The sequence below is a fragment of the Lithobates pipiens genome, unplaced genomic scaffold (genome assembly GCF_037356315.1).
Source record: "Lithobates pipiens isolate NorthernLeopardFrog02 unplaced genomic scaffold, aLitPip1_a1.2 Scaffold_3, whole genome shotgun sequence".
NCBI classification, from domain to species: domain Eukaryota; kingdom Metazoa; phylum Chordata; class Amphibia; order Anura; family Ranidae; genus Lithobates; species Lithobates pipiens.
Window position 1 is genome coordinate 188,487,028 of NW_027507790.1, and position 22,954 is coordinate 188,509,981.

General features: G+C 45.3%; 1 protein-coding gene across 1 annotated transcript in view; it reads right to left on the reverse strand.

Annotated features, from left to right (window-relative positions):
* SREK1IP1 (SREK1 interacting protein 1) overlaps positions 1–22,954 on the reverse strand; it is a 149,184-nt gene that overhangs the window by 13,696 nt on the left and 112,534 nt on the right. The window contains exon 4 of the mRNA XM_077462631.1: positions 13,034–13,106. Within this exon, the coding sequence (XP_077318757.1) occupies positions 13,034–13,106 (73 nt within the window). The remainder of the gene's footprint in view (positions 1–13,033; positions 13,107–22,954) is intronic.

Consider the following 22,954-nt stretch of genomic DNA (forward strand, 5'->3'; position numbering starts at 1 on the left):
CACTATAAACGAAATGCTTGCTTACCAGCTTGCACAGACCTCCTATCACGGAAGGTCAGTGACACTTGTGGCTTTAAACCCAGCCTGGGCCTTTACACTGTCCGAGGAACCTCTTTTTGGACATATGGACCACCAATCCAGTAGGCGTTATCATATGAGATCCCAAAAATATAAAAGGCTCACCATAGCATAAAATCCTTAAAACTTTATTTAGAATATTCAATATTGCACTTAAATCAAAGGAAATGTATATGCGCCTTAAAATAAACAAGCCAGCCGCTGAATTAGCAGCAACCCGTCCTTTCGAGACCTGAAGATCGCTGTGACGTCAGCACATCGCTCCGCCCTACGCTTAACGTCATAAACAGACAAAGTCCATGCCAGGTCCCTGAAGGACAGATTGCTGCTAATTCAGCCAGACGGCTTGTTTGTTTTAAGGAGCATATACATTTCCTTTGATGTAAGTGAAATTTTGAATATTCTGAATAAAGTTTTAAGGATTTTATACTATGGTGAGTCCTTTATATTTTGGAGCTCTCATACGGTAACGCCTCATGGATGGGTGGTCCATATGTCCAAAAAGCTGTTCCTTGGACGGAATAAAGGTCCTGGCTAGGTTTAAAGCCACAAGTGTCACTTAACCTTCTGTGATTCTGCGATAGGAGGTCTGTGCAAGCTGGTAAGTAAGCACTTTGTTTATGGTGGAGGTGGCAGCTGAAGGATCACATATACAATGGTGAATATATATGAATATAATAACTTTTTTATGTTGAATCCATTTGATAAGACTGGATAACAGCTTCAATCATGGATTATATAAATAGGAATTGGATGGTGCCGAGCTGGAGATAGAGGAGGTAAGTCCATCACTGTAGTTAACCATGTCACACAAATGTCTAGTTACGGTTAGGCTGGATCTATGCCTTTGCATTAAAAATGCATGCTTTTAATGTGTGCAATGATTGCTTGCAAGCAAATGAAGTAAACATGATTCTAAAACATCGTAAATGGATGGAGAGTTTATTACAGTATGCCCCTACTGGTATTAGTTTTTGTCGAACTACAAATCCCAGAACACTTTATTTACTTTCTCCAGTTTTAAAGAGTATGTAAACACAACATTTCATATTCTTAATATGTGCCTGCTCTGTACAATGTACTTGTATGAAAAAGTATTCTGTTTCACTTTCTCTGGCTGAAGAAGAAGCTAATGAAGCAATGTAAGGGAGGCGAGACATTAAAGAGAAATATCACAAAGACAAAGACTTTATATCATATAGGGGACATTTTGTTCCTTATGTGATAGAGTTTTAATTAAAAAAAACTGATAGGGGGCGCCTATGTATGTAAATGTCACTTGAGCTACACGTTACATACTATGCATGCCAGAGTGAGAACAATAATTATAGGACCAATATTCAGTCAACTCTAAAGTGATTTCCAGGGTGTCTGCTTTCAGATAATATATAATAATTGGGAGTTTTAAACTAATCTTCAGGTCTAAAATACAGATTTTACCACGAGCAAAACAATAAAAATGGCCATGGTAAAAAAAAGGTTAAAGTGTTATTAAAGGATAAGTTTACCTTTTAACAAAAAATAATAAAAGCACATTTTTTTTGCAGCTAAAGAGAAAAAAAAAGTGCATTTTTCTTGTGTTTTGTTTCTGGAACCTCTAAAGCAGGGATATGCAATTAGCGGACCTCTAGCAGAACTACAAGTCCCATGAGGCATAGCAAAACTCTGACAGCCACAAGCATGACACCCAGGGGCTGAGGCATGATGGGACTTGTAGTTTTGCAACAGCTGGAAGTCCGCTAATTGCATATCCCTGCTCTAAAGCATTGCACCAGTGCTGGTGCCATGCAGGTCTCCTGCAGACCTGTCAGTGTATCAGTGTGCCCATACATCATACAGGCAAGCAGATACAATATGAAGACTCAATGAACTACGACAGCACTCCACAGGGTCGTAGTAGTTTCTTTGAAAACTTCAAGTCGACAGCCGACTTTTTCCAGAGATCTGTGAATGAGTGACACGCCTGGGTGGGCAAAGCTCCACTCGGCCGCGTTTTTAATTTTTTTTTTTTTTTTAATTGTGACTGCTAGCAGGGGAAAGAAGATCCCCGCTAGCTGTTAGAGCAGGACATCAGGGGCCGGTATGTTTGTAACACGTTACATATGTTATACCTTGAATATGGATGTAACATGTTACGAAAGGTGAATTTATCCATTAAAGTAATTTTTTTTCTCCTAAATCAATTATGAGATAACTTACAAGCTCCAAGGAGCTTTCTATTTACACAGTCCCCCAGACATGTTTCTACAAAGGTTTGATGCCTTTGCTGGTGGGACCTATGGATTCCTCTGAGGTGTGCTGCTGCTGACATCACACCTTTATGAGCAGCTGTTCACAGCACCACAAACACAGGCAGAGGGAGAGGGACACAGAGCAAAAGCGACCGTTCTCTTCCTCCACAGCGGTGAATGACACTGGCTATTTGTGCACACATAGGCAGCGCAAGGGTATATACAGGATTCCATACGTCTGAAGACCTGAGGAAAGATTATTAATTGTATTTCGTGATTTTAACAGTTCCTTAAAGTTTAAAGTGGTTGTTAAGCCACTATATTATGATCATTTTACCCCCTCTGTTAAATAGCATTATGTATACCAGTGTCTTTGCTATATAAAAAAAGATCCTGACTTCTACCTTATATCAGAGTGTCTCCCGGCACTCAAGTTTATGCTAAGCTCTCTCCTCTCCCCAGCTGACAGCTATAGCCGGGGAGGAGAGAAAGCCACGTGAGCACTGGGAGACGCTCTGATATAAAGGTAGAAGTCAGCATATTTTTTATATGGCAAAGATACTGGGATACATAAATGTCACGTACCTGGTGGAGACTGAGCTGTAGAGAAGGCTTCTCTTGCACCTCCTGCCTAACACCCCTGGTAGTGATGACAGGGAGTGAAAGATGCAGAGTGGCACGAGGGCCGGTATTAGCAGGTGGCTCAGGTTGGTCCTTGACAGGAACCCGATGGTTGCGGATCACCGGATATGCACCGAGAACTGGAACTCCATGTTGCTGGATCAGCAGGCAGAAGCGTGCTCGGAATATAAGCCAGGAGGTTATCAACAGCCATGCAGAGCAGGTACCAGAATGTGAGGCAGAAGCAGAGACAGGACACAGGCCGGGTTCGGTACCCAGTCGGCAGTGCAGTACAGAATCATGAAGCAGGAACAGGGTCAAACACAAGCCGGGGTACTTGCGGTAGAAAGTGGCAAATCCAATAAACCTCTGTGTACTCTTCCTGTCTATAGGCGTGGGCCATTCTAGGATGAATTTGACCCTTTGGGGGATCCATGGAGATGGCCAAGGTATCGATGATAAGCCCCAATAATTGGATGGTGTCTTTCTGTCAGGGCTGTCTTAGCCCTTCCTCCTCTGGGATGGCCGCTCAAAAGTCGGCTAATTGCCAGCTCTCTTCTCTCTCTTCAGTTACCAGCTGTTCCTGATGATGCTCATCTGGCCTGCCTATATATAAAAGACTCAGTTAGACTTACCGGTGACGGTATTTCTAAGAGCCTTTCAGGACAACCCCGGAGAGTGTAGCTCCACCTTGCAATCAGGAAACACATGCCCACTTTAAAAACACCTCCTCCTCCTCCATGGCTTCAGTTATTGTGGCCTTCCGACGCTGGAAAACAAAGCACAGAAAGCACAACACCATGGTAGAACTTAATACATTTACTAAGCATAACCTAGGGAGGGAAGTAACGGTTGTCCTGAAAGGCTCTTAGAAATACCGTCACCGGTAAGTCTAACTGAGTCTTTCTCAAATCGCCTTTCAGGACAACCCCGGAGAGGATAACCGAGAAACTTACCCTAGGGCGGGACTACTGCCTGCAGTACCTTCCTGCCGAAGGCCTGATCTGCTGCAGACAGTAGATCTAACCGGTAATGCCGGAGAAATGTCGAATAACTGGACCAAGTGGCAGCCTTGCAGATTTGTTCAGGCGTGGCACCGGCCCTTTCAGCCCAGGAAACTGCCGTGGATCTAGTAGAGTGGGCAGCAATACCTGAGGGAGGTATTTCTCCTTTTGCTTTATAGGCTTCTGTTATAGCCAACTTAAGCCACCTACCCAGCGTACTTTTAGAAGCTTTCTCCCCCTTGCGTGATCCAGAAAATATCACAAAGAGGGCGTTTGATTTTCTAAATTCTTTAGTAACTTTCAGAAACTGTAAAAGACATCTTCTCACATCCAATGTGTGAAAAACTTCCTCTCCTGCATTTGCTGGGCTTGCAGAGAATGTAGGCAACACTATTTCTTGTGATCGATGGAAAGTTGAGGATACTTTCGGTAGGAATGCTGGATCCGTCCTCAGTACCACCCTGTCCTGATAAATTCTAAGGAAGGGTTCTGTAATAGCTAGAGCTTGGAGCTCGCTGACTCTCCTGGCCGAGGTGATGGCCACCAAAAAGATTGTTTTTAAAACCACCTTCTGTAAAGAAGCTTCTTGTAAGGGTTCAAACGGTGCTCCCGAGAGACCCTGTAAAACTGTAGACAAATCCCAACTGGGAAAGTCTTTAAGGGCTACTGGTCTATTTTGAGCAAGAGCCCTAAAAAATCTAGAAATTAAAGTTTCTTTAGATAAAGTCTTTTCAAAGAAAACTGATAAGGCAGCCACCTGAGTCTTCAGGGTACTGGCTGCGAGACCCTTCTCCATTCCTTCATGGAGAAACTCCAAGACGGACACCGTGCTCTTGACCCTGAGTTCTCTAGAACTGCACCAGGAGTTGAACTTTTTCCAGACCTTCATGTAAATTGCCTGTGTAACTGCCTTCCTACTGGACAGCAGGGTCTTTACTACTTTTTCTGAGAGACCTTTGGCTTTCAACAGGTCCTCCTCAGAAACCAGGCGGTTAGCTGCAGGAGTTCCACTTCTGGATGACTTACTGTCCCCTGGGATAACAGATCTTTTCTGAGTGGTAACCTCCATGGGGGCTTCGAGGCTAGGTTTCGAAGACCCGCGAACCAGGGTCTTTTTGGCCAAAAAGGAGTGACTAGTATTAAGTCTGTCCTTTCTTCCCTGAATTTCCTCAGTACTAGTGGAATTAGAGGAAAGGGGGGAAAGGCATAGCACAGCTGGTAATGCCAGGGGTGAGCGAATGCATCCAACCCTATTGCTGCATCTCCTCGGTGAAGAGAAAAGAATCTGTCCACCTTTGAGTTCTGCTGGCTGGCAAAAAGGTCTACCTGAGGAACCCCCCAGGCCTCGGAGATCATCAGGAACACTTCCTGATTCAGACTCCATTCTGCCTCTAGCAATTTGCGCCTGCTTAGGAGGTCCGCAAACAAATTCTGAGAGCCCTTCCGATGCACTGCCGATAGTGAGGCTGTGTTCTGTTCTGCCCAGGCTAACAACAGATTGGCCAGCTCCATCAAGCTCCTGCTTCTGGTTCCCCCTTGCTTCATAATGTAGGTAACCGCTGTTGTGTTGTCTGACAACACCTGAACATGGTGGCCTCTCAAACTCTGCTGAAATGCCACTAAACCCAGAAAGATCGCCTTCAACTCCCTCCAGTTGGATGATCTTTGAGCTTCCTGTTTGGACCAGACCCCCTGAGATGTCTGACCATCCAGATGGGCTCCCCAGCCCCAGGCACTTGCGTCTGTAGTAAGGCGCTTGTCCACAGGAAAGGTCCACACCAGGCCCCTTGAGAGGTTTGCCTGGTCTCTCCACCACCAAAGAGCCCTTTTCGTCTTTGACGAAATTTTTAGCTGTTTTTCCAAAGGATCCTGATGGGACCAGCTTGACAGAACCTCCCTCTGAAGGGGTCTGGAATGGAACCTGGCCCACTGAACAGCCGGGATTGCTGCCGTAAGCAGGCCCAGAACTGCCATAGCCATCCTGACTGAGACTGTCTGGTTGCTCTGTATCCGCTGTACAGCTAGCTGTAACTTTTCCTGTTTTTCCAACGGCAGGAAAACTTTCTGGAGAATCGAATTTAATGTATACCCCAGAAATTTCATTTCCTGTGAGGGGGTCAGGATTGACTTCTCTAGGTTTAGAAGCCATCCCAGGCCCTCGAGGTGAGACTGGGCCCTCTGGAGATTGACTAGGACCTGCTCCCTGGAGTCTGCAAAAAACAAAAGGTCGTCCAGATAAGGAACGACTGGAATCCCCTTCAATTTCAGGGGTTCCAAAGCCTCTGCCATAATCTTCGTAAAGACCCTGGGAGAGGACGAGAGTCCGAACGGCAGAGCCCTGAATTGGAGGTGCCATACCGAACTCCCTACCTTCAATGCCAGGCGCAGGAACTGCTGCGATGCCTGATGAATTGGTATATGAAGGTAGGCATCCCTTAGGTCCAGGGATGCCATGAAGCATTCTGGGGTCAACAGCTTTGTGATGGAGAAAATTGTATCCATCCTGAAATGTTTGTACCGAATGAACCTGTTCAGGAATTTCAGATTCAGGATTAGACGGTACTTCCCTGAGGGTTTTTTCACCAGAAAAATATGTGAATAAAAACCCCCGCCCTGCTGGCTTACTGGGACTTGAATCAGAACCTCTTGCTGTATCAGCTCCTGTAACAACAGCTTCATTGCAGAGGCCTTCTCCTGATCCCTTGGCAACGTTGTCACATAAAACCTGCTCGGGGGTGGTTCTGAAAACTCCAACCTGTACCCCTGATCGACAACGCTCTTCACGAACAGATTTGGAGACAGCCTGTCCCATTGTTCGCGAAAAGCTGACAGTCTCCCCCCCACTGGGGAGATATTGTCACTTGTTCTTAGGGGACTGCTCTGGGGGAGATCTAAAGAGGACTCCACCCCTGCCTTTGCCCTTCTGTGAACCCCATCTGCTCTTGTGCTCCTGGTCTTTTTTATGGGACTGCTGAAAAGCACGAAAATTCTTTTTAGCCATCTGCTTTTTCTTAACTGGAAAAGCCTTCTTTTTATCGGCTGTTCTATCCAGCACAGACTCTAAATCAGGACCAAAGAGCAAGTCACCCGAGAAGGGAAGACCACACAGCTTGACCTTAGAGGCAGTGTCCCCAGACCATGTTTTCAGCCAAACTGCTCTCCTGGCTGAATTTACAAGAGCCGAAGACCTAGCGGCCAGTTTAACTGATTCTGCTGATGCATCCGCCATGTATTTGACTGCATTCAGGATCAGTGGAAAGGACTCTAAGAGATCCTTGCGGGGTGTCCCCGCCTCAATATGGCTCTTCAGCTTCTCTACCCAACATTCCAGATTCCTGGCCACCACCGTAGCTGCCATTGCTGGTTTTAGACTGACTGACGCAGCATCCCAAGCTTTTTTAAGGATGGAGTCAGCTTTTTTGTCCATTGGGTCTTTAAGGATCCCCATATCTTCAAAGGCTAGATCCGTTCGTCTGGATACCTGCGAGAAAGCTGCATCGACTCTGGGTTTCTTGTTCCAAACCTCTGAGTCCTTATCTTCGAAGGGAAACCTTCTTTTGAGAGCTTTAGAGAAGAAAGGGGCTTTTTCTGGGTCCTTCCACTCCTTTCTCACTGAGTCTGAGAGGACCCTGTGGACAGGAAAAACTCGCCGTTTTGTTTCGTCCAACCCCTGGTACATTTTGTCATGAACTGACAGTTGTACTTTTTCTTCCTGAATTTCTAGAGTAGTGTAGATTGCTTTTAAAATATCATCTACTTCCTCTAGTGATAGCTTGAATTTGGAGCCCCTGCTATCTTCTTCCTCTTCCTCCTCCTCAGAATCCCTGAAGGAGATGAGAGTACTACCCCCTTCGTCTCCAGACTCTTCAGTTTCCACCTGTCTGGATGACGACGCCCTGGGGCTGGGCGGTAAGTTCTGAGGCTCGGTCTGTGCGGGAGGGTTTTGTATCAGGATGGACTTGACTGAACTCAAAGAGTTTGTCAGCTCTTTAACCGAAGAAAACAAATCCTTATATTGTTGAGATGTTTCCTCTTCCACCAATTCTCTGATACAATTTCTGCACATTGCCTTCTGCCATGAATCTCTGAGGGGGGTTTTGCAAGAAGGACATTTTCTCTGACCTGGTCTAGCTTTTCCTAGTGATTTTTCCTGAAACGACATACAGGTTTAATTCACTAAAAGCTCTCAACAACCAGTTGCTTAACACCAAGCCAGTGCAGAGACCCACCACCAAACAGACCTACTAGTGAGACCCCAGAACTAGGCTGCAAAAGGTCAGAGCGAAGTCCACCTCTGACCTGCAGCGACAGGCCCCCAAGAGGGGGGAACAAACAAAGACATACCCACAGTAAAGCAGAGGGTGCCAGTGCACCTTACGTACCTGGGCTGGACCGGTGCTGGGGGCGCCTGTCTCCGCCATAGCTGGCTTGCACTCTTCCATCGTTTGAGTGAGGCAGCTATTTTTCAAACAGCTCTCATTTTAAATTTTCCCGGCCGCCGCGTCATCAAGGCCGGCCGGAAGCGGAAGCACACGGTCACCTGACCCGCCCCATGACCCCTGCGTTCCAGGCGCTGAACCACGGCGCCACGCCCCCTCAGAGCGCCCGCGCGTCACCGTGAACGACGCCGTCGCCGCCCGGGACCCGGCGCCGAAAACGGAGCCATGCCGCTGACCTGCAGCGGCCTCCGCCAGCAACAGAGCCCTCCCTGCGCTAACAAGCGGACACCGGGCACCCGACGCCGGCACTCCGAGGGTCCTTACTCCCGTGAGATGGCGGGACCAGGAGCTCCAGGAGTCCTCTCCCCGTGGAGATGCTGCTGGGGGTCAAAGAGAAACAACCTGCAACAAAAGGTAAGCCTTACTCCCCTGCAGAGAGTGTAGCTCTCCCTGGTTCAGGCACATGCTTCCTCCAAGGAGGAAACACAATAACTGAAGCCATGGAGGAGGAGGAGGTGTTTTTAAAGTGGGCATGTGTTTCCTGATTGCAAGGTGGAGCTACACTCTCCGGGGTTGTCCTGAAAGGCGATTTGAGAAAGTCTTCCAGCTCATTTCTCCTTTGCCTTCATGTTTGGTCACATCACTAGGAACCATCTCCTGCTGTTGTTTCAAGACTGGCTTGCTAACATCCCTCCTGGCTTCCATCCTGCTTGCAGTTGCTCTCTGTGGATCCCTGATGTCTGGACTGGCTGATTACCCGATCTGGCTTATGAACTTTGGACTGGCTGACTATCCGATCTGGCTACGGGACTCTGGCTTGCTTGACTACGCTTTTTCCTATTTATCTTTTTATTTTTATTAAACAAGTGTGATTAGATTGTACTTCTGTCTGTCTGTTTCATGGTTCCTGACACTTTCTCAAACTCGCACTTCTCGGCCTTTGCATATAGTCCATGGTCTCTTAGCCGACAGAGAACCTTTTTTACATGTTTACGGTGTGCCAAGAGGGAATTGCAAAAGATGAGGATATCATCTAGATATACGATAAGAAACAAATCAAGGAAGTCTCTGAAAATATTGTTGACGAAATGTTGCTGGGGCATTACACAGCCCAAAGGGCATAACAAGGTACTCATAATGTCCGAATCTGGTGCGGAAGGCTGTTTTCCATTCATTCCCCTTGTGGATTTGTACTAGGTTATATGCCCCTCTTAAGTCAAGCTTTGTGAACACAGCAGAAGTTTTAAAGCGTTGAAAAAATTCCGGAACCAAGGGCAAATGGTATCTGTTCTTGATGGTGACTTTATTCAATTCCCGGTAGTCTACACAGGGACACAGGGGCGCAGGGTATGATCCTTTTCCACAAAGAAAATTCCAGAGCCTGCAGGGGACGTGGAAGGCCGGATGAAACCCTTCTCCAGGTTTTCATCAATGTACTGACGTAGCACCCTAAGTTCCAGTTCAGAGAGGGGAAAAATGCGCCCAAAAGGAATTTCAGAACCAGGCAACAGTTCAATTGGGCAGTCATGCGGGCGATGAGGTGGAAGAATGTCTGCCTTTTATCAACACCCAAAATCAACACCCAAAAATTTGTGATAAACTGCAGGTATGAGTTGCGACACTGGAGAGTCAGTATGTACCCCCAGAAGAGGTACAGGTACCATGGAAATGGGGGGGAAACCCAGTCTATCTGCGGGTTGTGGGCTTGCAACCAGGGAATGCCCAGCATGATGGGGAATAAGGGTGATGGGATAATGTCCAGGCGTAAGTATTCCTGATGACCCGTATCAGATGCAGCCAGTAGCGGGCAAGTCTCATGTGTTATGGGCCCAGACCTGAGATGGGATCCATCGGCCAGATGGATGGAAAGCTGGTAAGTCTTTGCTTGTAAAGGAATTTGGTGATGATGAGCAAAGTCCTTGTCCCGGAATCGACTATAGCTGGTACTTGGATGCTTCTCCCGGAGAGCTGAAGTGACAAGGACAGGGTAACATGAGCAGATCCATTTGACCCAGAGCAGTTGGCAAGGTAGGCAGAGGAAGTGATCTGGGTCTTTGTGGAGAAAATGTCCTGCTACCGCACAGTATATACACAAGCCCATTCTGCGTCTTCGCAACTTCTCTGTACTGGTGAGTGGAGCGTGAAAAAGTCCCAGTTGCATAGGTCTTGTGGTGGTGCCAACCTTCTCTGTTTTCTTCTCCCTGAATCAACGGTCAAGCTGGATAGCCATACTAATGAGGCCATTAATGGAATTGAGAACCCCCGACTCGGGTGAGCTCATCCTTGAGTCCTTCGGACAGGCCTGAGACGTAATTGAGGGCGCAAAGCCACATCATTCCATACAGAATCAAAGGCCCACAAGCGGAATTCAGCAACATAGTCCTCAGCAGGCCGATGACCTTGTCGTAGCGTATGGAGGGTAGAGTCTACGGTAGCACTGCGCTGGGGGTCATCATACAGTTGGGCCATTGCTTCAAAAAAAATAAAAATGAAGAAAGAGTCCAGGACTGAACTTTTTTTGTTCTAGGAGTTGGTTGGCCCAAGACTGTGTTTCTCCAAGAAGTAGGGATATGGAAAATCCCACTTTAGTGATCTAAAGCGAAAAAGTTATTGGCTGCAAGGAAAAGTATAGTTCACATCGCTCTGGCGCAGGAACTCGGGGTTCTGGTGGTGGCATAATACTTACAGATGCGAACACAGTCTTTTCGGATGTGGGGTAGTCAGGTGAGATAGCAAGTACAGGAGTTGCGGATGCAAGGGTTTGGATGCAACCTTCCAGCTGCGAGTGGCACACCTGTGCGCCAACGCCCGTCTAACAACTGGACTTATCTTACATATAATGTTATTTTACAGAGAGGATGGCATGATCATAATATAGTTATGATTGCAGCAAAAGGGGAGAGCTGAGGAGTGGACAGAGCTGACAGACAGGGATGGGAGGAGATAGAGGCTGGGGGGGAGCTGTGGATGACAGAGGCATGTAAACTGACCACGGTGTCAGGGCTCATCAGTTTCTAGAGGGAGGGCAGAACCAGACAGGATAAGCTAGGTTTTTAGGTTATACAGTGGACCAGTCTCCTGCTTCACCTCACGGATGATTCACCTCTGATTAGTGGATTTATTGTCCCCTTCCCTGAGCCCTATGGGACAGGGTCATGGTAGCTGTTCCCGTGGTGAGATTTCCTCACCTCCCCACCTCCCTTGCTGCTATCTCCATCTCAACTGTCCTTTTCCTTGCTTTAATCTTGGATTCTTTTGTGGTTGAGTTAGCCTTTTTTTTCAATGGCTCACACTACCTCCTGTTACACAGATCTCTTGGTATAAGTGACCTATATATAGGACACACATTTACATTGCTCTTATGATCCCTGTGTAGGTTTACGATTTTATTTATTTATTTTTTGATACTTCAATAAAGCTCTTTTAGTACCAGAAAATTGATCAATCCTGATGTAGTGACGGTCTCTCATTTCCTGATCCCCTAAAATGTCAGGACAATACATGTACCCGCCAAATAACCCCTTTTTGGAAAGTAGACAGTCCAAGGGATTTAGTAAGAGGCATGGTGAGTTTTTTAAGTTGTAATTTTTTGTCACAATTTTTTGTACTATGAAGAAATTAAATACATTTTTTTCCACTTTTTTGTTTACATACTGTCACCAGCAAAGTACCTTATCACACTTACTACCCTGGCCACTCACAATGGCTGGGTACTGAGCAACGTGATCTGCTGTGTCGATCTAGTGCGCATATGCTATGCGACATACCAGTAAATCGCTTGGCTTGGCTGTTCCGTCCGTTCTGAGGTAAATGTACTGTTGGCGGGCAAGAAGAATTTATTTGAAAAAAATACAAGGTGTTTTATGAATGGCAGTCATGCTGAGCAAGTGAACCACTGTGGTCAGTGTGGAGTGGGGCAGCCCCTAGCATAGAACTTGAGCAGGACATGGAAGATTGCAGCCATCATTGTAATAGCACCGGCCACAGTGATTTCCAGCTTCCCCAGAGATTAATCAGGTATAATTAATGCATACTTACATTGTGCCAAGCTGAACCAATGTACTTATGCAAAACAGATAATTTCTGAGGAACAACTTAAAAAAAGAGACGCACATTTTGCTTTTCCATTAGACTGGATTGCTTGTTTAGTGCTCTAGTTTATTACTGCTTACGTAACTCAATGTAAATTCTCTTGTTAATACCCAACACAGGGTTTTGATCAGAAAAATAACTAAATATAGATGTTGTTATATAGCATTAAACTGGGTGTTTAACAGTAATTTTCACAGCCTCCAAAAAGCCATCACACCAAAAAGCAACTATTTCACGAAGACCATTTAGACCTACAGTAAGTAAAGTAAAAAACCTCCAAAAAAACATAGCATCGAAATGAAATTGTGAGATTGCAAAGTCACATTAAAGACCCATACACACTATCCGTTTTTCTGCTGAGTTTTTCCTTCAGATTTACCAAAACCATATAATATGAGGTCAAACCTTAGGAGTTTCAATGTGTATGCAAGGCCCTTCTACTACATGGTTTTGGCAAACCTGAAGGAAAAAATCTGCAGAAAATCTGATAGTGTGTATGGGGCATAAGAAGTATATACAGACCAGCGTATTCACAAAGGCACATTCTGAAATCATTTTAAAAGATTACCTTTTCTTTGGCTTCTTGGATTTAGTTTTCTCCTTCTTTTTCTTCAGCTTCTTCTTATTCATTTCTACCTCCTCTGTTAAAATGAAATATAAAAATATAATAATCAGACAATTATATAAAAATCAGAACATTTGATCACTATGGATAAACAGCAAAGCCATTTGAAGCACCTTATTATCTCAGCAGTACATGTACAGTACACAGTACAGTACTAAAACCCTTGCACAGAGCAGGTAAGTATGACATGTTTGTTATTAAAAAAAATAACCTTTACCAATCACTTTAAATACACTTTAACTTTCTTACATTTTGATTTTATATGCAACTATTTAGGCACCGTTACGGATCGTTGTTGCATGCTTAGCTGCATATTACTTACAATGGTACAGAACAATGTCATCCGTTTTGATCAGGCATGTCAAATTGGTGCTTTCTGCAGCCCTCAGTGGTTTATGAATTTTAACTGAAAAGCATTCCTGATCACTGATGTCTAAATTCATAGGTAAAGTTTAGTATTGTCTGTTAATTTGCATGCAGAAATAGCTTTTATTTTGTACTGTATTTTTATATTAAAAAAAACTTTTTTTTAAAGGCTGACAAATGCATAAACATTTAAAATGCTTTTGCTGTGAACTACTGAGGAAACATTTCATTCACTTTCTGTTCCAAAAATGCAGCATGAAGTTAAAAGAAATATCCAAAGGGAGTGGAATTCCTCTCTTAAAGTGGTGTTGCCATTAAAAAAAAAAAAAAATTACAAGTCAGCAGCTACAAATACTGAAGCTGCTGACTTTTAATAAATCGGACACTAACCTGTCCCAGGGTCCAGCGATGCGGGGGATTGAAGCCTCGCTCGTCCCCCGTCTGTTCAGCGGCGCCGGCATTGTAATTGTGGGCACCCACTGCGCATGCGTGAGCGGTACCGCACGACCTATCATGTGTCCCAGATGATTGACAAGAGGGAGGGGGCAGAGCTGAGCCCTTCCTGCACCGAGAGGAAGTGATGTCACGAGCCCCGGCACTAAAGGAGGCAGACTACGAGGGACCCCCTAGCAACAGCCATTTAGAGGCGAGTAAAAAAAAAGAATTTTTTCCAAATTTTATTTTATTTTTTTCATGATTTTTTTTATTTTTTTGGGTGCAACACCACTTTAAGACTGTTGGAAGTTTTTCCCTCAACTTTGCTTTGGGTACGCTTTTGGATTTCCCCTCACATTCTTTCTTGGTGAGTATGGTCAACACTGCAAATAGTTGGGTGAATCTCCTCAAAGATGACACAGACAGAAAGCCTGACCTTGACAAAAGGTCTAACCCTTCCCTACTCTATCCAAAATGAAAGATTTTGCCCAGAGACTTACACTTTAGATCAGCTATTTTTTTATTTTCACAGAGGAACCCTTGAAAAAAAATTGTTCAGGTCTTGGAGAACCCCTGCTATAAACAATTTATTGGGAGTCCGTGGGAAAAATGTCCCTTGCATTGGTGGTCAGTGGGAAGAGAGAGAGAGAGCTAAAAAGATGACTCTGACAAGTAGAGTTGGCTCTGAACTATATAGACAAACAAAAAAGAGAAGAGGTCAAGTAGCCACAGCTGAAGGAACCCTTAGCAACCTCTGGAGGAACTCCAAGTTACCTTCTCGGGCAGTCCGACTATGACTGCCCTTTCTGCCCAGCCACTTCATTCATAAAAAGACGTTACTGCAGCTTCCAAGAACCGCGATCAATCATCCGATTGTTCTCCATTTTTAGGTCCATTTTCAGCCATAAACGTTGTAGTATGGCTTCTATGAATGAAACAGTTCAGTGGAAAAGATCAGGCATGGTCAGGCTCTCTTGATAAGAGCCTTTGACAGACCCTTAAAACTGGTACACACGATTCGTTTTTTCCGCTCAAACCAGTGGGTTGAATAAAAAAAGAACCTGTCAGCTTCTGTTGGAGTGGCTGTACCCACGATCCAACATTGGTACAGCTCCTCCACTCAGCTGTTGTATTCTGACAGGGGGACGTCCCCCACCGCTAGAACACTGCCAGCTCCTGCCTGAAAGTGTGGATCAGGAGCCAGTCGGCTGCTGGTTCTCCAGCTTGCCCATCTGACAAAAGCCGACCAAACGTACTGGCTGGCATACACATGGTTCGAATGTTAGCTGGCATTTGGCCTGTGCATACAGGGCTTTAGTTGTATTAACCCCCACTGCACCAAAAGATTGCAGTGACGGTGATAGGGGAGGCATGGGTGGAAGAGGATTTCAACTAATAGAAGAGGCATCAGCATGACTAATGTATGTCCCTTGTGCTGAGTTTTCTGTTTTTTATTTGGCTTCACTTATAGCAAACACAGCTGCTCAGCCCTATCCTAAACAACAAAAAAAACAAAAAACTAGGTAGCATGTTTTAGTTCTGGCGTTTTCCAAAAAAACAGGGGCTGTGGAAGTATTCACTTCCCCCTGAAATTTGACAGTCCCGGCTACTATGGTGTGTTTAACCACTTGCTTACTGGGCACTTAAACCCCCCTCCTGCCCAGACCAATTTTCAGTTTTCAGCGCTGATGTTTACTTTGAATGACAATTGCGTGGCCATACAACACTGTACCCAAATAAACACAAATTAGAGCTTTCTTTTGGTGGTATTTAACCACTACAATACAGGGCACTTTCACCCCCTTCCTTCCCAGCCCAATTTTCAGCTTTCAGCGCTCTAGCGCTTTCAGTGACAATTGCGCGGTCATGCTACACTGTACCCAAATGAAATTGTTATCATTTTGTTCGCACAAATAGAGCTTTATTTTGGTGTTATTTATTCACGACTCCGTTTTTTTTTGCGATATAAGCGCAAAAAAAGCGGAAATTTGGAAAAAAAACAATATTTTCTTTTTTCTATTTGAAAAGAAATCCAATAAAATCAAATTTTGTCATAAATTTAAGCCAAAATGTATTCTGCTACATGTTTTTGGTAAAAAAAATTCCGTTAAGTGTATAATAATTGGTTTGTGTGATCACGGACATATGTACGCAAATGATCATGTACATATGTGTGCAGGTGATCACGTACATATGTGTGCAGATAATCATTGGGACATGTGATTTTAGTGGGACATATGTGGGGGACATGTTTTTATTATTAGGGACATGTGTTTTTATTATTTGGGGACATGTATGTTTTGGGGACATGTGTGTTTTGGGGACATATGTGGGGACTGTGTTTGTACTGTGTGGTGTGTTGTGTGTTTACACTACACTGATGATCAGTGAGTAAAAAGCTGTAAAAAGCAGCCCATACTCACTGATCATCAGCCGGCTGCAGCGTTCTGCTCTCCTCTCCTCAGCGGTGACTTCCGTGTGAGGAGAGGAGAGCCGATTGCCTAGCAACCGGCTGTTTGTTTACATCACATGACGGCCGTGATTGGACACGGCCGTCATGTGATCAGGAGGGCCAATCACAGAGCCCTCCTGCCGATCTGAGATGTGCCGTGTCCGGGTGACACGAGCACATCGGGATTGCGGCGCTGCGCGGGCACGCGCGCGCGCGATCCCGCTACTCCTGAAGGACGTTCCTGAACGTCCTATCAGGAGCAGGCGGCTCCCACCCGGCCGTATATATGCATTGGCCGGGTGGGAAGTGGTTAATTACAGCTGGGAGTTTTATTTTTTGCTAAACAAAAAAAGATGCAAAATCAAAAAAAAATAAAAAATCACGTTTAATAGTTTGTTATAAAATTTTGCTAACAGGTAATTTTTCTCCTTCATTGAAATGCGCTGATTAGGCGGCACTGGTGGGCACTGATAGGCTGCACTGATAGGCACAAATAAAGCAGTACTGATGGGCACAGATAAGGCAGTACTGATGGGCACAGTTAAGGCGGCACTGATGGGCAAAGATGGGCACAGATAAAATGGCACGGATGGGCACTAAGTACCACTGATAGATGGGACTGATGGGCACTGTTGGTGGCACTGATGGGCAGCACTGATGGGCACGGATATGTGGCACTGAGGTGCAGCACTATTGTTGAGGCAGATTGTGGGCACTGATAGGTGGCACTAATGGGTGGCACTTTTTCCTATACTTAGGTGGCACTGGCAGGGGGCAGGTGGGCACTGATGAGCTGGCCCCAGCTCGCCGCGATCGGACCGAAGTCCCTCTCACAGCCGCCAGTGATCGGCTTTTTTTTTTTACTCCTCGCGCTGTCAGCGCAAGGAGGAAAAATAGCTGATTACCGGCTCTGTTGTGATCACATGATCATCTGTCATTGGTTGACAGCTGATCATGTGGTAAGGGGGTCGGGATCGACCCCTTGCTCTGATCTGTGATCAGGCGAGTCTCATAGACTCGCTGATCACAGAGCGCAGGCCGCTCGTGCACGGGACGGTGTCAACAGACGTAGTCCCGGCAAAGCAGGTCCATGCTGTAGCCGTCATTCGGCTATAGCGCGGATCTCTAGTGGTTAAAATCCCTTGGCACCAGCTGCCATTTATAAACACCACTGATAGAAAAGAGCCCGCCCCCCCTAAACAACCTTATGTTTGCATTCTCAGTATTTCCCCACCAACTCTTCTCTTCATTATAACTAAGGTCACATCCTCCCTAATACCAGGTTTTGCAATGTGCAGTGGCAGCCATGAAGGATCAAGCAGCAGAGGAAGCACTGTGAAGTTAAATGTAAGTGCCATTGTGCTGTCAGATTAGGCGATTCATCAGATTTGGTAATGGAAATTATGTTACCAACAAAGTTTGCTTACTGCGCATGCGTAACGTGTTCCAGCATGGCCACTATGCATTCCAATAGGTTTCCTAATCTGACAGAACACGAAGGCAGCAGTGAACATCTTGTTAAAGCCAGGCAAGTCTAGAATGTCGCGCTTATTTTAGGATATCAAAAAATGTCCTCAGCCCCGTTTTATGACTGCAGCCTTGTTGGTTTTCAAATTTAACACGAAAACAGTATCACAGATTTACAATACTGTATTCCACTATATAAGCTGACTTTACTGCTAAAACAAGTGTGAAGTTCCAGACTTGCCTGGGTGTAACAAGATCTGGGTCACCGCCTTCATGTTCTGTCAGAATGCAAAAACCTATTGGAACGCATAGAGGCCATGCTGGAACGCATTGCACATGCGCAGTAAGCAATTTTTGGTGGTAACATCACTTCCAATAACAGATCTGATGGATTGCCTAATCTGACGGAACACCATCTTTGAAAGCGATTGCTTAGTAGGAAAATCTGCCATTAAAGCCCAATAGAATTTCAGTTTAGGTCACCTAAATACATTCCAGATGTATCAAAACAAAAGGCCACAGTCAGGGTACACACAGGGCTCTCTAGGTAGTGTTCTGACAAGCCCCATTCCAAGTCACACCTACAGCTTTCTAATTAGCAAAGCGCATTTTCTGGCTGACTGAAGAATTCTACGTTTGACTTGGCAAGGGGAGTGCTGGACACCTGCAGACAGACCACTGCTTCCACACAGTGAGCAAGGGTCCTTCTCTACAGCATGCTGGCAGAGACTTTTCTACTCTTGGCTGTGGTTTTCTAAAGAAAATAAATTGGAAGACTCTGCACATCTTCTGTTTTGATGTATCTGGAATGTAGTTAACCGATTGAAACTAAAGGAAAATTGATCAATTTAAGGCATTTCTATAATACAGTAAAACCTTGGTTTAAGAGCGTTTTGCAAGGAAAGAATTTTTAAATACATTTTGACTTGATATACAAGTAGCGTCATATAACTACTGAGTATAGAAGAGAGGTGCCTCTAAGTGTAGCAATATGACATAGGTCTGGATTCTGGAGGAATATACAGCACCTCACAAAAGTACACCCCTCACATTTTTGTAAATATTTTATTATATATTTTCATGTGACAACACTGAAGAAATTACACTTTGCTACAATGTAAAGTAGTGAATGTACAGCTTGTATAAAAGTGTACATTTGTTGTCCCCTCAAAATAACTCAACACAGCCATGTCTAAACTGCTGGCAACAAAAGTGAATGCACTCCTAAGTGAAAATGTCCAAATTGGCCCCAAAGTGTCAATATTTTGTGTGGCCACCATTATTTTCCAGCACTGCCTTAACCCTCTTGGGCATGAAGTTCAGCAGAGCTTCACAGGTTGCCACTGAAGTCCTCTTCCACTCCTCCATGACGACATCACGGAGCAGGTGGATTTTAGAGATCTTGCGCTCCTCCACCTTCTGTTTAAGGATGCTCCACAGATGCTCAATAGGGCTTAAGTCTAGAGACAAGCTTGGCCAGTCCATCACCTTTACCCTCAGCTTCTTTAGCAAGGCAGTGGTCGTCTTGGAGGTGTGTTTGGGGTCGTTATGTTGGAATACTGCCCTGCATCCCAGTCTCCAAAGAGAGGGGAAGACGCTCTGCTTCAGTATGTCACAGTACATGTCGACCTTCATGGTTCCCTCAATGAACTGTAACTCCCCAGTGCCGGCAGAACTCATGCAGCCCCAGACTATGACACTCCCACCACCATGCTTGACTGTAGGCAATACATGCTTGTCTTTGTACTCCTCACCTGGTTGCCGCGACACACGCTTGACACCATCTGAACCAAATACGTTTACCTTGGTCTCATCAGACCACAGGACATGGTTCCACTAATCCATGTCTTAAGCAAATTGTTTTCAGGCTTTCTTGTGCATCATCTTTAGAAGAGGCTTCCTTCCCCCTTCCTGGGACAACAGCCATGCAGACCAATTTGATGTGTATGGTCTAAGCACTGACAGGCTGACCCCCCCCCCACCTTTTCAACCTCTGCAGCAATGCTGGCAGCACTCATATGTCTATTTCCCAAAGACAACCTCTGGATATGATGCTGAGCATGTGCACTCAAATTCTTTGGCTGACTATGGCGAGGCCTCTTCTGAGTGGAACCTATCCTTTTAAAATGCGGTCTTGGCCACTGTTCTGCAGCTCAGTTTCAGGGTCTTGGCAATCTTCTTATAGCCTAGGACATGTTTATGTAGAGCAACAATTCTTTTTTTTTTTCAGATCCTCAAAGTTCTTTGCCATGAGGTGCCATGTTGAACTTCCAGTGACCAGTATGAGAGAGTGGAGAGCGATAACACCAAATTTTACACACCTGCTCCACATTCACACCTGAGACCTCTTAGGTGGCATGACACTAAGAGGGGAAATGGCTAATTGGGCCTAATTTAGACATTTTCACTTAGGGGTGTACTTACTTTTGTTGCCAGCAGTTTAGACATTAATTGCTGTGTGTTGAGTTATTTTGGAGGGGACATCAAATTTATACTGTTATACAAGCTGTACACTCACTACTGTACATTGTAGCAAAGTGTCATTTCTTCAGTGTTGTCACATGAAAAGATAGAATAAAATATTTACAAAAATGTGAGGGGTGTACTCACTTTTGTGAAATACTGTATATTCCTCCAGAATCCAGACCTATTTCTATGTTCTCTACCAGGGTCTGAGCCACAACGACCAACACCATTTTTCAGGTCTGTCTGTTCCCAGGTACATAGTTAGCCTGGTTGAATAAAAAAAAAAAAAGACACAAGTCCATCCAGTTTACTACTAAACTAGGAGCACCAGTCAATGCTAACTAGCAACCAAAACAAAGCAGTGCTAGACTGCAGTATGGTGGATCAAAAGAAGGAAAGCCATTACCTCATTATCATAGGCATGGATATCAGCACATAATTAGATGACAAAATTCATCCTCGTGGAAGCAGTTGGATTTGCAGCCTGTTAGCTGAAAAAGCTGCAGTAGATGAGCAGTGCTACTACAAATTCCAGCATCTTAACAGCCACATGCACTCCCTCCGGCTTCCTCACACTTTCAACTGGGGCCCATCACTCTCTCAATTTTGCATCAGCACTTCCAAATCAGAAAGACATCAGGACCTATGCGGCACTGTATAGGTTTTTCTGCGAGGCTACTTTAATTCTATCTCAGATTCTACTTCATGTTAGTTTACCAAAGGAAAAGGTTTGCTTTAAGCAGCAGTTAAAACAACAGCCCAGTTCACACAGAGAACAATTTTAGGATAATAAGATATGACTGTATAATTGGTACCCATGTGGCAGCTTTCATATGGAAATTATATTTTTCAGCTTTAGAGTGTAGGTAAACATAAGAATATTTATAAAAAAACACAACGAGAACATTTTATGTGATGTGTGCACAATGACATAAATAACACATTATTGTAATCACAAAGCAGGAACCAAGCTTTCTTTGTCTGCCCATGGATGGCACATTACAATGATCATACTCTTAGAGAGCTGAAGCCCCATGGGATATCAAGCTATGTAAACATTGAGGTTTAAGAATAAGGACTCCAAGAAACACTACTTTTTCTTTTATTTCAAGAGCAGCTCTCACTGTTGTAAAAAAATAAAAATAAAAGGCATACTTTGTATTAAATGGAATGAATATTAACACTATGTGTCAAACCCACAAGTATTCTAGAGGCGCATACACATTAATATATATATATATATATATATATATATATATATATAAAACTATATATTACTCTCTCTTACACATATATAAAATTCTCCCTTATATATTTTATTGGCTTTACCAAAACTCAAAGAGCCCTTAGAAGACTTGCGCAGCTGCCAATTAATTGTTAATGACACCCAAAATGCATTTTGCGTATGTGTATATGTTTGTAATTTTTTTTTACACTTTGACCTTACCATATGCTTCTTAACCTTTATATTACAAATAACTTGTAATAGGGGGTTAAACCACAGCACTTAGGTAGTAGAACATGCAGCGTTTCCTAGTGTGAGAGCCCATTCACACAGGGGCAACTCCTGATCCGACTGCAGGTCGCCCCAAGTCGCCTCAGGTCGCCTCAGGTCGGACAACATTTAAAAAGCAATGTAAGTGAATGAGAGCCGTGTTAATGCACGCTACTGAAGTCGCTCCGACTTCAAAAAAGGTTCCTGTACTACTTCTATCCGACTTGTAGGCGACAGGTACCCATTGATTTCAATGGAGGTCGCCTCCAAGTCGGATCTCCGTCTATACGGAGGCGACTTTGACAGAATTATCAGCTCTCAAGAGGGAACTCGACGGCAAATTTCTGAAAAAAATTTGGCGTGGGTTCCCCCTCCGAGAGCATACCAGGCCCTTAGGTCTGGTATGGATTCCAAGGGGAACCCCCTACGCCGAAAAAACGGCGTGGGGGTCCCCCCCAGATCCACACCAGACCCTTATCCGAGCACGCTACCCGGCCGGCCAGGAAGGGGGGTGGGGACGAGCGGGCGGCCCCCCCCTCCTGAGCCGTACCAGGCCGCGTGCCCTCAACATGGGGGGGTGCCTTGGGGGAGGGGGGGCGTGCGGCCCCCCCACCCCAAAGCACCTTGTCCCCATGTTGATGAGGACAAGGGCCTCTTCCCGACAACCCTGGCCGTTGGTTGTCGGGGTCTGCGGGCGGGGGGCTTATCGGAATCCGGGAGCCCCCTTTAATAAGGGGGCCCCCGGATACCGGCCCCCCACCCTATGTGAATGAGTATGGGGTACAATGTACCCCTACCCATTCACCTGTGAAATAAAGTACAATAAAACACACAACACAGAGAAAAAGTATTTTATTGCACAGCCGGGGGTCTTCCGTCTTCGGGGGTCTTCTCGCCGGACTCCTCCGCTATGTGTGTGTAGCTCTTTTGCCAGCGGAGGAGTCCGGCTTTCTTCCTCCCCGCCGCCGGCCTCTTCTCCCGACTTCGGGGGTCTTGTCCCCCTCTTCGGTTCTTCTGCCGGGCCACCGCGCCTGGTCCGGTGGCCCGGTCTTCTGTCGCCGTCTTCCGTTCTTCTGTCGCCGCCTTCGGTTCTTCTGCCGGGCCACCGCGCCTTCTTATAGCTCTTTTACAGGCGGTGGCCCGGTCTTCCGTCGCCGCCGCCGCCGCCGCCGCCTTCCGTTCT